General features: G+C 34.3%; 1 protein-coding gene across 8 annotated transcripts in view; it reads right to left on the minus strand.

Moving 5' to 3' along the window:
- The window catches only part of LOC126756363 (kinase D-interacting substrate of 220 kDa), a 91,127-nt gene continuing 74,774 nt past the window's right edge, over window positions 1–16,353 (minus strand). For 4 of the 8 annotated variants that reach the window (XM_050469375.1, XM_050469373.1, XM_050469374.1 and 1 more), the window contains exons 6-15: window positions 15,701–16,337; window positions 15,471–15,636; window positions 14,396–14,574; window positions 14,097–14,326; window positions 13,860–14,030; window positions 13,564–13,785; window positions 12,814–12,843; window positions 9,545–9,653; window positions 1,404–1,661; window positions 1–1,331 (exon numbers count right to left, since the gene is read on the minus strand). In XM_050469375.1, the coding sequence (XP_050325332.1) occupies window positions 1,135–1,331; window positions 1,404–1,661; window positions 9,545–9,653; window positions 12,814–12,843; window positions 13,564–13,785; window positions 13,860–14,030; window positions 14,097–14,326; window positions 14,396–14,574; window positions 15,471–15,636; window positions 15,701–16,337 (2,199 nt within the window). In that variant the 3' untranslated portion in view covers window positions 1–1,134. Of the gene's footprint in view, window positions 1,332–1,403; window positions 1,662–4,356; window positions 9,654–12,813; window positions 12,844–13,563; window positions 13,786–13,859; window positions 14,031–14,096; window positions 14,327–14,395; window positions 14,575–15,470; window positions 15,637–15,700; window positions 16,338–16,353 lie in introns of those variants that run through there. The other 4 variants (XM_050469376.1, XM_050469369.1, XM_050469370.1 and 1 more) reach the window with 2 other exon arrangements.

A 16,353-nucleotide genomic window follows, 5' to 3' on the forward strand; every position in this document is an offset into this window, starting at 1 on the left:
TATTTTTGAAATTGCATTTTAAAATCTTTATTCTCATACATCATTCAATTCTGCTAAGTACAATCTAATTGCTACTGGCTGCAAGCTAGCCAAGCTTTTATTTCTTTAAATATCGTATGCAATTGGTACATGCACGTGTATGTGTGTGTGTGTTAATTGTGTATATATGTTACTAGCTACCTTTGTGACAATCACCATTTTTTGTTTTTGTTTTTTTTTTTAATTTCTTTAATTTATTTAATTTTAATAGTTTCTGCAACTAACAATACTTAATTGGTAAATTGTGGTTGTTTCTTGTTGTTGAGGAGCAACGACAACGCTTTGATTTACATTTAATTGTAGATTTATACACTTTATACTTTTTATTAGTAACAGAAGCAACAACAAATAATGTTAACGATGTAATTGTTATTGTTATTGTTATTTTTACTTTTCTTCTCAATTTAAGCGATAATTACACGTTTAGGTTCACTCGATTCTTAGGCATCGTTGCAAATCATTTAGTTAAATACTAAGTATTGGACATACACAAAGCGTTATACAACGTTATACATATACAAATTGTTATATATATAGGTATATGTATTGTTATATATAGGTATATAGGGTATATGCGCACAATACATAATTAATATACTACAGAATATTTTGCTAAATTATTTTATATAAAGATATAGTATAAACGAAATCGAAATATATATATGTATGTATATATGTATATGTGCGGCTGAGTGCACACATACATAACCCAATTTTGATTATACATAAATGTACTACTTATATATATGTATATATATATAAAGATAATGCATTACAGCTAGCACTATAAGTTTCCGCAAAAATCAGATTTATAGAAATATTTTTTTATAGAAAAAAATCAAAAGTTGCTTTGTGACAATTCTGCCGCACCTTTTCGCCTTTTGGCGCACAATAACAAAGCGTATAACTGAACTTGTGACCTTTTCTTGCAGTTTAGGTAATCTTTTGCTATTTTTACATTTTTTCTTATTTTTCCTTATTTTTCCTTCTTCATTCTCATTTGTGAAGGCATTCCTTAGACACAGCCCAGCTTAGTAATTTATCTTTCAAGCCAACAGTCAGTCAGTTGATTGCTTGCACTGCCGCTGAATTTGCTCATTTGTGCACAGTAAAGACTAACGGTGCTGATTCATCCTCCGGCAGGTGCTCGGCTAATATAATTTTATTCACCGAGCGCGCCGTAGGCACTTGACTCTCGATATCCTCATAGTCCACCGACGATGAACGCACCAATTTGAACTGTGAACCCTTGTTGTCCTGCTTGGTGATGACCAGTGAGGCGGGACGCGGACCTGTGAACACAAAATGCACATATAATTAATACACAAAATTTTAAAATTGTTTATGTGATTATAACTATCAACCTGTTGTTTTGCTCGGCCGCCGTTCCAGCGTCGTTGAGCCGCTCGATGGCAGCGTTGAGGCGGACGATGAGAGCGATGAGGGCTTCTCCGAGATGTACTCCAAATTGGATGTCATTTGTAGTTTGCTGTTGCCGCTCTTGATGCTGACACGCTTATCAGTTTTAACGCTGTTCTGATGTTTCAGTATTGAGTCGCGTCGTTGTGCCAGCGGTGATGCTGGTGGCATTGGTGTGCTACTGATTAGCTGCAATTCGGCATCTATGGAGATAGTTAAGGTAGACATGCGGGCATATTAGGTATGAAAAGAGACTTAAGAGATAAAGATTTAAGTATTAATAAAGAGAGAGCGAGTGAGAGGGTGTGAGAGAGAGGTTGGATATACAACTTTGATGACACGACGTATGCAGTTTTAAAGTAAAAAAAGGTCTTCTCAAGTTCTAAATTAACGACAATAATAATTTACAAGTATACTCTGGACCTATGTATGTATTGTACATTCTTTTTTTTACAGTTTTTCACATTTTCAGTTTTTTCTCGAGGAAATTAGGTTTTGCGGAAAAGCTAATGTTTCTCAAGTTAGCGAGTTTAGGGGATTTTTTTCATTTGAATACTTATGGTGTTAGTGGTGTTTGGGACTTTTTGGGTACGAGGAGTCTGAATCTATATTTTGAAAGTATCGAAAGCCGTCACTAGGGTGTGCTCTGGTGCAAAAATATTCAAACTTTTACATTTTTACGAATTTTCGCCTAAAGAGTTCGTTAAAAATTATCAAATATGTAAATTAATAATTTTGTTAAAACTTTATCGAGCATATTATTGCCACATAACGGCCTTTACCTGAACTTCCGATATATCATATTTAAAAAATTCATATTTTTTTCGATATGTCGAATCGATTAGCAAAATATATTTGTCAAATATTGACAGACCCACATATTATGTATGTATGTATATGCAAATAAAGTTGTTTCGTATAGTAAATAATGCTTAAATAAAATAAATGTCCTAAAAGCATTAAAAAACGATTCCAAATATTTTTAGGTTATGTACGAATATTTGGGATTTGCTATTTATATAAAATAATTTAAAATAGTTTATGAATATTGACCCACACACATATGCACATAATTATTTAGTTTTGATTTTAAGAATGATGCCTAAAATTTATGGAATCGTGGATTCTTTGCCATAAAAACTGACCAATCAAAATTGAGTTCTTGTATGGAAAAGCTCTTTATTGGACGAAATATCTTCATGAAACTTGGCATGCATTTCTGCCCAATACAACCACGCAATCTCTCAACGAATTGTTCAGATCGAAGTACTATCACATATAGTTGTCATACAAACTGAACGATCAAAATTAAGTTCTTATATGGAAAAGTTCTTTATTTGACGAGATATTATTCCGATATTTGGCATGGATTATTGCCCGAGGCAACCACACAATCTCTCAACAAATTGTTCAGATCGGATCGCTATAGCATATAGCTGCCATACAAACTGCCAAATCAAAATCAAGATCTTATACGGAAACGTTCTTAATTTGATAAGATATCTTCATAAAACTTGGCATGCATTATTGTCCAAGGCGACGGCATAATCTCTCAACAAATTGTTCAGATCGGATCACTATAGCATATAGCTGCCATACAAACCGAACGATCAAAAACAAGTTTTTGTATGTAAAAGTTTTTTATTTGACGAGAAATCTTCATGGAACTCGACAAACATTATTGTCCAAAAGAACGATATAATCTCTGCAGAAATTGTTCAGATCGGATCACTATAGCATATAGCTGCCATACAAACTGAACGATGAAAATCATGTCCCTATATGAAAACGTTATTCATTTGACGAGAAATCTTCATGAAACTCGACATACATTATTGTCCAACAGAACGATATAATCTCTGCAGAAATTGTTCAGATCGGATCACTAAAGCATATAGCTGCCATACAAACTGGCCGTTTAAAAGCAAGTGCTCGCATGGTATAATTTTTATTACTGAAGGGCATTATGTGTAACTTTTCTTTTTTTCTACTTTTATTTCTAATAATATCACTATTTTTGTGGCCTTATTGCTACTTTTATTTTGTTTTTCAATTATCATGCCTAAATAAATCCAAAATATTAATTAATACCTTTTTCTTTAGCTATAACCCAAAAGCACTATAATATATTATATGTATATCAGGTAGTATTGCTTAAATCAACTTATATATCGTCACATAAAATGCAAAACATAAAAAAATTAAAATCGTTATCAGATATAATAACCAATATATAACCATTTTATAAGTAAAACTCTTCAATATACAAGCTTCAATATGAGTGTATGATAACCAACATATAAGCATTTTATAACCAAAATTCAAATTTCGTTTCAATATTGGTGGTTTCTATTCTATCGTTTTTCCTTCGCCTGTAAACTTATGAAAAGTGATGTTACGTTATTTTGCATTTTAGGTTACGATATATACATATTCTTTTATAAATATAATTATAATTATATGCATATGCATATATGTATATATTAAAATAAGCTTAGTATTCTGTAGTAGTATATACTATGTACATATGTATAGAAAATAGTGCATTTATTGGTGTAACATTAACATAACATAAACCGTGAACACATACATATATACATACAATTAAACTTGTGACCAAATCGAGCACGAAGCGCCAGCGCAGCGAAGCTTATATATAACGACAAAAAGGGAAAAAGCCCAACACCAATAATCACCAGCAGCACAACCAACACCAAAAAAAGAATCATGATTGAGGAGTGCGCAAGGCAGCGCAGGCGCAGCCAGCCAAAACCAAATTATGTAGTGATATTATGTACATGTGTATGTAATAAGTTAATTTTAATGATTTTGTGATTGCAGCAGCCAGCATATTTGCAGCGTAACGCCCAAAAAATGAAACTAACACAGCACACTGGATAATTTATTTCAAATTTTTATTATAATTTTTTTTTGTTTTTTACTTTTGTTTGCTAATACTATAATTAATCGTTTCTTTAACGCTTGTTAGTATATTTTGCATATTTTATATATTTGCTATAACACATTTGCATCAATATTTTTATTTCTATTTATTTTTTACTATTTTTTTTTCAATACTCTACAGTTAGTTTTAGCATATTTTCATTATATTTATGTAACGCTACCACAGTTAGTTAGTCTATACATGATATTATACTATATTTGTGTAACTATGTATGTATGTATATAGTATATACTAGGCATCAGTTAGGTTCACAAACATTTATCCATTGTATGCATACTTTTCTCATATACTGTATGTGTATTTTTTATAGTTTATGAAACGGTTATTTTTGCTTAAACAATTAAACATGCATTTATGATAGTTTTAAAGTCTTCGCTAAAAATTAGTTTAAAATTGGTTCAAAGCCCGCTGCACTAGAGTAATAGTTTGCGATATTCTTTTTTTTATATAAAATGTGTAAGCACTTTATTATTAGTAACAAACAGTTTTCTATGCAATATAATGTGTGTTGTTAATTAATTCAACATTCGTATGTATGTATTGTATGTGTGTGTGTAATGTTCGTGTGCATAAAAAATATAAGTAATTTTATTATGATTAAAAAAAAATTATTAAAAAAGAAAATTTGATAAATACGCATAACTCAGCAAAGCATTATGCCATAAACTTAGTAAAAACTTCAAAAATTGGATAAAAAAAAATTTTTTTGCTTATTGAATAAAAACATTTTAAAGTAAAATTTCCAGTCGTCATGCAAGCGTTGAGATTAAACTTTATAAACATACATACATAACTTGAGTCTGCCAATAAATGTAATGGAATGTGATTTTAATCATTAATTAACTTTGATGTGTGAAAACAAACGTTAAACTGCCATCTAAAGCAACATTTTTTAGGTTAGAATTTGTGTTTTGTCCTTTTCATGGCATCTATGCTTTTAAATTTTTTTTAGATTGTGTAAATTATTTCCGTGTCGTTACATTCCGATTAAAAGCAAAAAAAAACTAGGCATTATTCTGCTTAAATTTTTACCGCAAGATTGTGGTTATGTTCGCTTTTATATACGTAGCCGATTTTGTAACTGCCATTCGGTGGGTCGAGGCTTAATATCATGATCGCTTTGAAATTGAAGCAAGTATATGCTGGTTGTTGTTGTAATTGTTGTAGTAACAGAAAACACTCCTGAAGTAATTTTGAGGAATGGTACTGAATAGACAGCACAGATCCTTACAGATCCGGTTCTTAGACCCGACACCACAAAAATGGTCAGGTCTTTTTCCTTCCAGTGAAATTCTGAATTGGAAAAGCTTTGCTTAAATTCCATCAATCTTATACATTGTGACAAAAAAGTACCCGGAAATTGTAAATAAGAAGCAAAATATTTAATTTTTCATCAATATGTATTTTTTTGCCTTCAAAGTAATCCCCACTAGATCTAATACACCTATGCCAACGATTTTTCTAGTCCTGGAAACACTTTTCATAAGCAGTTCTCGGGATGGCCTTTAGCTCCTTCAACGAATTTTGTTTTATCTCTTCGATCGACTGAAAACCGGTTTCATGGAGCGGCAATTTCAGCTTGGGGAACAAGAAAAAATCTCACGGCGCCAAATCTGGAGGATACGGTGGTTGACCGATTTCATTCATTGCATTTTTTGGCTTTAAATTCGGTTATAATCGTACTCTTTTTGAAAAAAAATTCAGCTTTATCGCGATGAGTCGAGCAAGAACGCGTTTCATACCCAAAATATCCACAAAAATCATTTGAACGGACTATCGAGAGATGTCGAGCTCTCTTGCCTTCTCTTTAATACTTCGCTGACGATTTTCAAGCACCATATCCTTCACTTTTCTAATATTTTCATCAGTTGAAGAGGTCGAAGGTCGTACAGTACAAGACATGTCTATAACGATTTCGTTCGTCGATCGTCTTCGAAGGCTTTGTACCACTCGTCCACTCGTAGACTTGTGTTTTTGATAAAACTGAATCACCGCAAGCCTTTTCCAACATTCGCAATGATTCTGACGACGAAATTTGGTTAGAAATAAAAAAATTTAGACAAATTCTTAGTTCGATATTTTTATCCAAGGTAAAAATCGCAACGCACTATTGAGGTGTACCGACTTCAGAAAAAGGGTTGACAGATCAATCACAATTTTCGGGTGCTTTTTTGTCCCAATGTATGTAGGTGGTCAATTAAAAAAACGAATTAGTCTCATCATTATTGTTCTATTATGCTCTTTAAAAAGTGTTTTTTTCAACACCAAATTTTCCATATTTTACTCCTTTCTGGCCATTAATATTGTTATTATTTCAATTTATTATTCGCAGCTCACCTAAAGCGCTTTAAAACTTTTGAAGTCAAGCTTAGCTTGAGATATGTTCGTAGTTTTGTCGTTTCTCTAACGTTTAATTATTAATGTAGCAATTTCTTCTCGATAAAATTTTGTTTTAGTTCAAATCAGCAGATTCATATGCATGCAGGCATGTACAAAAGTATATAAGTTAGTAAAAAAAATATATAAAAATATAAATATTTGCTGTTTATATTCAAATTTAAAGAGCAGAGTCGGTTGGTTTGTTCTTTTCCGTCTATGATTTATAGTTTTATAACTGTTATTTTGTAAATGAATTACTGTTGTTGTTGAGCTGGTTTTCTAAAATGTAACCCTAGGATCTAAAAATTTCTGAAATGTAACCCTAGTGTGCAGAGTTTAGTTTTACATAGCATATATATATGTAAATTTTGGTATATGTATATGTAGTTGAAGTTTCTAATTATTACTATGAAAAACAAACGGCTTTGCTTTCCATAATTATATAAATTAATATACTAAAAAACTTCTAAATTTAAAGGATTTTACTACGATATATTATTTTTCTAACTAAAAGCGTTTCCTTTTCTCGATGAAAATATTATCTTATTATATGGCAACATTATATAACGGGTGGTCCAAGTAGAGCTACTTTTTTAAATAGCCATTTTTGACAGATCACGAGTGAGTCAACGATGAGGTCAATTTCTGGCTCAATCGATATGTAAACAAGCAAAATGGCCGCATTTGGGACGAAGAACAACTTGAAGAGATTCAAAAGCTGTCATTTTATCGAAAAAAAAAAAAACAATGGTTTACTGTGTTTTGTAGGTCGCTTGAATCATCAGTCCATATTTCTTAATTATCGCGCCATGATTACTGTCCAATTGATGCCTAAAATTGAAGCTCGTGATCTCGGTGACATTTAGTTTCAATAAGACGGCGCCACTTCCCACACATCGCATCAATTAATGGATTTATTGAGTGAACACTTCGGTGAGCAGATAATTTCACGTTTTGGGCCGGATGATGGGCCACCAAGATCGTGTGATAGCACACCGTTAGACTTTTTTCTGTGGGGATATGCAAAGTCTAAAGTCTGTGGAGGTAATCCCGCATCGATTCACCACTTGGAGCAAAACATCACGCTTGTCATTCACCAGTTACCGGTAGAAATGCTCGAGCGAGTGATCGAAAATTGGACTCACCGGATGGACCATCTGAGACCTAGCCACAGCCAACATTTGAAAGAGAATAATCTTCAAAAAATAAATGCCAAAGAATGTTCTTTCGAATATTAATAAACATTACGCATTAATTTGAAGTTTTTTGTTTTTCATTAAAAAATTGAGGGAACCTCGAAATGGATCACCCTTTATATTTAATGTGATTTTATGTTTGAAAACAAATTTTCTAAAAATCCGAATATTTCTTAAAAGCTTTTGTAATAAATTATTTTATGTTTGGTTCTTTAAAAAACAAAAATTTTGAAACCTAATGATGGTTTTTTAAAAGGTCAGTTCAAAACATTATTTTCGAAACTAAAGACGTCCAGTATATTCAGTTCCATTATTTCCACATCGATTTTTTTTTAAATTTATGTATATGACTTAACGTGTTTTTAAAAACTTTCTTGTTGTTTTTTTTTTTCAAATGAAATATAATAAAAAAATATATACTTGTATATATTCTCTGGCTAGGTAAATTCAGCTATGAATTTTGTCAAATGTATTTAAAATTTATTTAATATTTTGTCAAAAAATCGAAACTAAAGCGGTTAATACACAAAGTGGGCGCTTAATACTGCGCTGAATTGCGCTCCAAACTGCATTTCTTATATAACTCGACTAGATTGGATTAAATCTAAAAGTTCTCGGGCTCTGAGTGCATACCGTGACGCTGTAACCAGCAAACGTACTCCATAAACAATTATGATAACACAAATTTGTTAATACTTCAAGTGCCTGTGAGTGTACGTGTATATGTGTGTGTACGGTACTGTGCCAACAATATGTGTGCTGTTAGTGGTGCAGTTCTGGGAGGGTTTGTGACCGATAACCACAATACAATATATGTATACGTGTATGTACTAGTTTAGATAATTGCATTTGTTACTGGCAACGTAATATTGCATAGTTACTAAAAGAATGTTCCGACAATTCGAAAATAAATATTTTTCGAAATCTAACGCCTTGCTTTACTATAGAGGCGTATCGCTGATATCGTGATCACCATTTGTATTTGGTATGACAACAACTGTTGGTACTGTATTGCGTTGTTGTTGTTGCTGCTGCTGTTGTTGTATAGGCGAACGCAGTTGTTGTTGTTGTTGAGGCATTAGGGATTCATAGAGCAAATCATCACCTACCGAGTGATGGCGCTGATTGCGATGATGACCATGACCACCAGCTGTTAACTGATGTTGTTGTTGTTGTTGATTAGCCAACAATTGTACGGCAGCTTGGGTGCTGGCATCACCAACAATACTATGACGCAACTTATACATGTCGCCACCACCAATATTACCACTATTAAAAACGCCAGTGCCTCCATTACCCATATGGATAGTGTTATTACCAACAACACCAACACTAACACCACCACCACCACCACCAATACCGATACTTTGCAGCGAATGCGTGCTGTCGCTGTGATTATGTTGTTGTGTATGAAAATTGCCGTAGTTGTTATTGTTGGCATACTGTAGGAAGTGATTAAATTTGAGGTCATCGGACGGTGAACCGAATTCCGATGACTCGCGTATGGGCGCTAATTGCAGTTGTGCAGCTGCAGCTAACATCTCACCTGTAGGCAAACCCGATGGGCTGGGTCGCTCACTGCTCGCCACATCCTCGAAGGCCTCCTCGTTGAGGGTTTGCAAAGCGCCGCAAATCATTTGCTCCTCCAGCGTGACCTGTAAATGAGCGAAAATAAGCGTGTCATGTGGTTAATAAAGTGCACGAAAAGTAGCGTGTCCAACATTCAATGCTGTAACTAATCATCTACACGAAACATTTTGGTACAAACTTAAAAAAATTCTGTTGAAGAATTAAGTTTCTATTTACATAAGCGTAAGCAACTGATGAGCGTAAAACAACAGTGAAAAATACACGAAAATCAAGTATACATTTAGTACGGCAAAAGAATGGGAACCACAAAATTTCATAAACTCGGAAAATAGATAGCAGAATTTATTATTTTACATAGTCTTATATGAGTTTTACTTGATAGGATAATAAATTAATTTTAATGTAACTCAAAAAATCGTATTTTTAATTTTTACAAAGTCTAAAATATTTTTGTATTATAACCCCATAAAATCATTCATATACTTATAAGAAGAAAAAACGTTAACTTCAGTTGCACCGGAGTTATATTATCCTTTACAAATACAAAATATGCCTTACAAGCACTATATTCCGATCGTTCAGTTTGTATGACATCTATATGGTATAGTGGTTCGATCTGAACAACTTCTTTGAACATTTGTATTATTGCCTTGGATAATAATTCATGCCAAATTTTGTAAAAATACCTTGTCGAATAAAAAAGTTTCTATTCCCTATATGCTAAAGTGGTCCCATATCGGCGTTACTGACAAATGAACACTTTCTTGTGGATAAACGAACGTGTGCAAAATTTCAGATCGATATCTCAAAAACTGGGGAACTAGTACGCGTATATATATGTAGACTGACGAACGGACAGACAGACATAGACTCAGCTCGTCTCGCTGACCATTTATATATATATATTTTTTAGGATCTGTGACGTTTCCTTCTGGATGTTACACACTTCGTTGCAATCCTAATATATCCTGTTCAGGTTATGATAACGTACTAAAACCCGATATGAGAATAAAAAACTACTCTAGGTCAACGGAAAACAAACAAATTCGCGATTTTCAACGAATTGGTAAATGATATCCTATGATTACTTTAGACCAAAATGGTTACTCATAAAATTTCCTATAAAAAATGTATCAAAATTTTTTTTAAGACCTACCATTTTTAATCATGTTTTTTAAATTTTTTTTAAAATTAAATTTTTAAATTTCAATTTTTTTAATAATAAAACTTTTTAAAAATTTTTTAAAAATAATTTTTAAATTTTTAATTTTTTAAATATTTTTTTTAATTTATTAAAAAAAATCGTTTCCTTCTGCTTTTTTTTATATCTAATGTTTAAATTAATTTTTATAAAATTTGCCGTTTCGTCGATATTCGCTTTAAAATTTGTTTAACCTTTGACCTCGAGCATTTTTTTCCAAATATCTGAACGATGAGCAGTTTTAGTATGCCATCTTTAATTTTGAACATTTTGAGCATATTCACAAACTTTCAGCTTATTGCAAGTTTATGGCATATAACCTTGAATGTCTGTTTTGACAGCTTTCACCGAAGAGCCATCATTACTTTGCACCCCCGTTCTGGATACGGTAGTAGGCTGAACTCTTTCCCATCCAGCATACCTCTGACATACTAAACATATGTTCTGTCTGCAAAAAGTCCTTGTATGATACTAACCGTCTTTTGCATGCCCCACCAAACCAACTCATCTTACACTCCTGTCTCTATGAACCGACCCCATCGAAAAAGCCCATCTCCTAGACGTAGAGTTAATTCTATTATTTTTTTATTTATCTTTTGTTAATTCTATTATTTCGCTCAAGCAGTGTCTAGGTATATTCCTTTACAACAAAAACAGCATTCGAACGGAATTGAAATATAAATTTTACAATTATGGATATTTCTTCGAATATTTGAACCTGCTATGAAAGCATTTTGTTTGTGAATTTCTGAAAGACTATACGTTTTTTGTTAGTGTTAAACGGAGTACTTCTGCTATATAAAAGAACCCTTCACTCTAATCCCAGTCGCCAATTTTGGAATTTCGAAATTACTGTGTATGTTTAAAAATCAGAAAATATAATCGACCCGGATGTACATATGTACATAACAAAGCCCTTTAAGACCCCTCTTCCGATTTTTTCATTTCTTTTTTGAATATTATACCAGATGATCGAACCATATCTCCTGTATGTGGTGTGTTGATCTCAACTAACAAGGGTTTCACAACACTTTGGCCTTCTGGATTTAATAACACTAGTTTACAGTCATTTTGAGAGACTGTTTCTTGCTAATTTTTTGTGGTGTATTCAAAGGTTCAAACTAACACCATTTGGTAAAATGACCAAAATAGCTGTATATGATGGAAATTTTTTTTAAACTTAAATTCGTAATTAGGACACCTCAAATACTCCACAGACCTCTTAGCTTATCAGTCGCATATTTTTCCTTCAGATTTGTTGAGTAGTGCAATCTTTTCCCAACGGCTTCTTATAAATTTAGACAGATTCATAAAAAGTTTGGTCATCTGTAGATTGCTTATTCTCAATGTTAAGCGTTTGCAGTGCCAAATTGTTAATTTTTTGGAAGTTTATCAGGCATTAGTGCTAAAAATCTAAGAAAAACCTCACACCACTTTTGATTCGTAATACTTCCCAAATGAGTTCTAATACGAAAAATATATGACATTTAAAATATTTTATTTATAGGTACTATACTCCTTGAATGTGTTATTTCTAACTATATAAAACAAAAATCCGCTAAATTTTCACGTAACTTAAAACATCTAACCCGCTTGAGTATTAACGGTTTTAATATTTCAATACTGTTCCTAAATATATCGCTACTTCGGATAGTATTGGGAGTTTTCCGCTGTCAATCGTATAAGCGTTGACATCTCAACTTATCCGACATGTCTTTTTATTCGACTGCCTAACTTAATTAGACCTTTTGACTTTCGAAAATGTTACAAATAGAAACGAATTCAATTATAACCTCAAAAAAATATTATTTATAGTCTCAAAATCATAACTACGACAAAAATACTGACATTTATGACTTATAAATTCGTGCGATTTCAAAATTTTAAAAACACATTTAGAGATCGTAAATTTCTTTAGCATACAAGAATTTAGCAAATCAACTTATTTAAATATATGTATATAGTATAATATATGGGCAACACCGTAAAAATATGTATGAACTTTAAATATTAATGACTTTTACCTGTAGATACTCATAATCGTGTACTTTTGGCTGCATTTTCGGAATGATGCGCAAACAAAATAAGAATATACGTTATGCATGAAAACGAATTGCTTTGTACATATGTACATACATATGTATGTGTATGTGTGTGCAATCATGAAATGTGTTGCTTGCGACATTGAATTGCTATGCGCAATATTTCCAACTACACACTCGAAATTTTTGATATACATAGAAATATTTTTAAAAATCGTATTTTTCGCAATATTTTCAAAAACAGCATTTTTCAAAAAAAACAAATTAATTTTTTGCAATTTGTTTAAAAACAATATTTATCGAAATGTTTTCAAAAGCAATATTTTTCGAATTTTTCAAAAAAAGATTTTTTTGAAAAAGTTTTCAAAATGAATATTTTTCGAAAAATTCTCAAAAACAGCATATTCGAAAAATTAAAAAAAAAATTTTTCGAAATTTTTCGAAAAACAATATTTTCGAAATTTTTCAAAAACAATATTTTTTAAATGTTTTCAAAACCAGAATTTTTCGAAATTTTTTCATAAACAGCATTTTTTCAAAAATTTTCAAAAGCAATATTTTTCAAAATCTATTTTTTTTAATGTTTTCAAAAACAATATTTCACAAAACATTTTCTAAAACACAACTTTTCGAATTTATAGTAAGTAGTTCATGGAAATATTGATACTACCGAATTTAATTCAACACACTAATAACGGAGGTCTGCACTCCGCTTGCTTTTGCTTGACAAACCTGCTTTTCCATATGACTCGTGGTTGAGTTTTTGCGCGAATGCGGTTGACTCGGCGCCAGCGTATGCGTGTCTGTGCTGTCTTTTGGCGCTGTCGTGTTTGAAGCTGGCACATCGGCTATCGCCGGTGTTGGCTTGAATTTACGTTGCAATTTTTCACAGTCTCGCAATGTGTTTATAAGTAATCTAAATAATTCCCAGTGGCCAAAATTAAGACCGAGCACCTGTTACAAAAAAATTAGAAAGCAAGTTTTAATTAAAATTGAAGAATTTTGATGCGAGTGGTGTATCATATTACCCCTTTCAGATCGTTAGTATCGCAATATTTCAATACGCGTCCGTTTATGGCATTCTCTTTGAGAATAGGTGATAATTTCGGCAAAGCGGGACGCAAGTCATCGACGCGCTCCAGCAAGCTGATGACACCTTCCACCGTTAAGTCGGATAGTTTTGTCTGCAGCACGTCATCCTATAAATATTTATAACAAATACTTTACATATCATCACAACACATTTAATAAAATTCAGCACTTACACCAAACGAATCACTTGGCGAGCCGATTAGCGGCGTCATAGCCGGCTCCGAATTTATACTGGCATTTCGATGTCTCAACTCATAGTCGTTGTGGAATAATTGATATGGCGGATAAGCAGCGGGCGAAGGCACATACGTCGGTGTTGGTGGGGGTATGCGTACGGCAGGATTAATGCTCGGCTTATTCTGTAGCATTAGCGTGCCTTCATCTTCGATCGATTGTTGGTCCTCTGCAACAAAAATATATATTAATATAAATAATTTTTTTTTTATCATTTTTATAATAATTTTGCACGAACCTTTCAAAACTTTTCTCAAATATGGATCGAGATTGATAGTGAAAGGCAGAAATATGCGCAAATCCGCCACTAACAAATCCGATTTATGCAACTGCAAGAAAGCATCCAATTTGCGTTCATCGCGATCGAGCTCGAGCAGCGGTGCGGCCTCGCGTAGGCAAGCGATTTTCGGACGTACTCTATAAAAATAAATTGAAATATTTAATTGAGCTTGGGTATATAAATAATTAAAACATTCAAGACAGATATTTTGCGGCGTGAAATCACCGTCGTTGCCGAACTGCAGCAACAAGACCAAGACACCAGTAGGAGTCTCTTCATCAGGCCATTCTGTGAGCAATTGGATGGGGGAAACCGGTGGTGACCGGCAGGTGACGTGGTGATAGATAGAGTCTTCATAAGCGGCGGAATCACCAACACTAGCAGAGCAATCTCTGATAGAATTATGAAAGGCTCTACAGGGGCAGAAGCAAGTCAGCACTAGGTGAGGATAGGTACATATGTCAGCATGCTAATTCATTCGAGTAGGCCAAGAGGGTGCTGAGCGAGAGCGAGGACGATTGGGCAGGACTGGACGCAAATAAAGCTAAACCAGGAGTTAAGCGACAAACTACGCCAATCTTCAGCGAAATCGCTAAAAAGGCTGGCTCAGTAGAGGTTGGCGTGTTCGACCGCAGCAGGGAGGATGGTGCCATCTCCCACGAAGAATGGAAGAGCGGCAGCTATCTCCTCAGTCTTCCTGAAGGTGGTCAGAGGAAACCCTGGGCCACAAGTAAAATTTGAGTGTGCCAGATGACACCATGGACTTCATAAGCTCCTTAGATGTGCCGAGTCTCTCAGGTGGGGGAGGTATGAAGGTGTTCCTTCTACAGTTACTGTTATCGAACGATAAACAAACTTTTCGAGGCACTGAAGCCGAAACAAAAATATTCCGTTTCCACGACAGTTGGGTCTACGTAACCGGAACGTACCCGGATCTTTAACCGGTCAAGGATTGTGAGCTCGGCAGAATTATGCCGCTACAACAACAACAACAAAGAAAAATATTTAGTTTGTAGCATAGTGTAATACGCACTTTTCATAGACTGCTTGCAGTGACACATTATCGTCGTATGAGTCCATGAAGTTGTCGTGCTGCAGCACAATCATGCTGGCACGCAGCGGCCACTGCTCCGTTAAATTGATCCAAGAACTTAAACGATACCAACTAAAGTCTATTTGGAATGCTTTCAGTAGACGCACTAAAAAGAAAAACAAAATAAATATTAGTAAACTCTAAACGCGTATGATTTGCTTCAAACAAACCGGTTATGTAGATGACATTCATGAGACGCCGCATGCTGCGCGGATTCACATCACTGAAGTAGTCATCGGTTAACATGATGCGCGATAGATCGAGCACGCCCTGCGGATTCTGACCCAAACGATGCAAATTCGAGCCAATCGAACTGGCCACCGACTCGGAGAGACGCATCTTCTTGCCGCTGCGCCCGGGATTATGGGAGGTGCGCAATTTTTCTTGACTGGACATTATTTCCGATGCATTGGACAAGCGACGCGCCGACACCGAATGTCCCAGCGTCGGACCATCCTCGTTGGGGAATTCACTGTAGTTGCGTTTGAAGAGCATAGCGGTCATTTGAGCGCGTTGCACCTTACGCAAACCAGAATTCTGCAAGTACACCGGCAAGTGCACCAGATTGCGCAAGAAATCGTGGCCACCAATGCCACCTTCGGTGAAGAGACGTCTGCTATTAGCCTCTGCTGCTTTGGCAATCACATGCGGATCAACAGCGATGAGCAGAACAAATGGACGATTCGGTGAGGAGAGCAGCGTTTGTATGGCGTTGAGCACGCAGAGAATGCGCTCCGTATCACATGAGTCCAATGCGTCCACCACGCCCACAAGACGGCTTTGCTGATTCGTAAAAGCATCCAGACACTGTGGGGGAACAAGA

The sequence above is a fragment of the Bactrocera neohumeralis genome, chromosome 4, assembly GCF_024586455.1.
Source record: "Bactrocera neohumeralis isolate Rockhampton chromosome 4, APGP_CSIRO_Bneo_wtdbg2-racon-allhic-juicebox.fasta_v2, whole genome shotgun sequence".
Lineage (NCBI taxonomy): Eukaryota > Metazoa > Arthropoda > Insecta > Diptera > Tephritidae > Bactrocera > Bactrocera neohumeralis.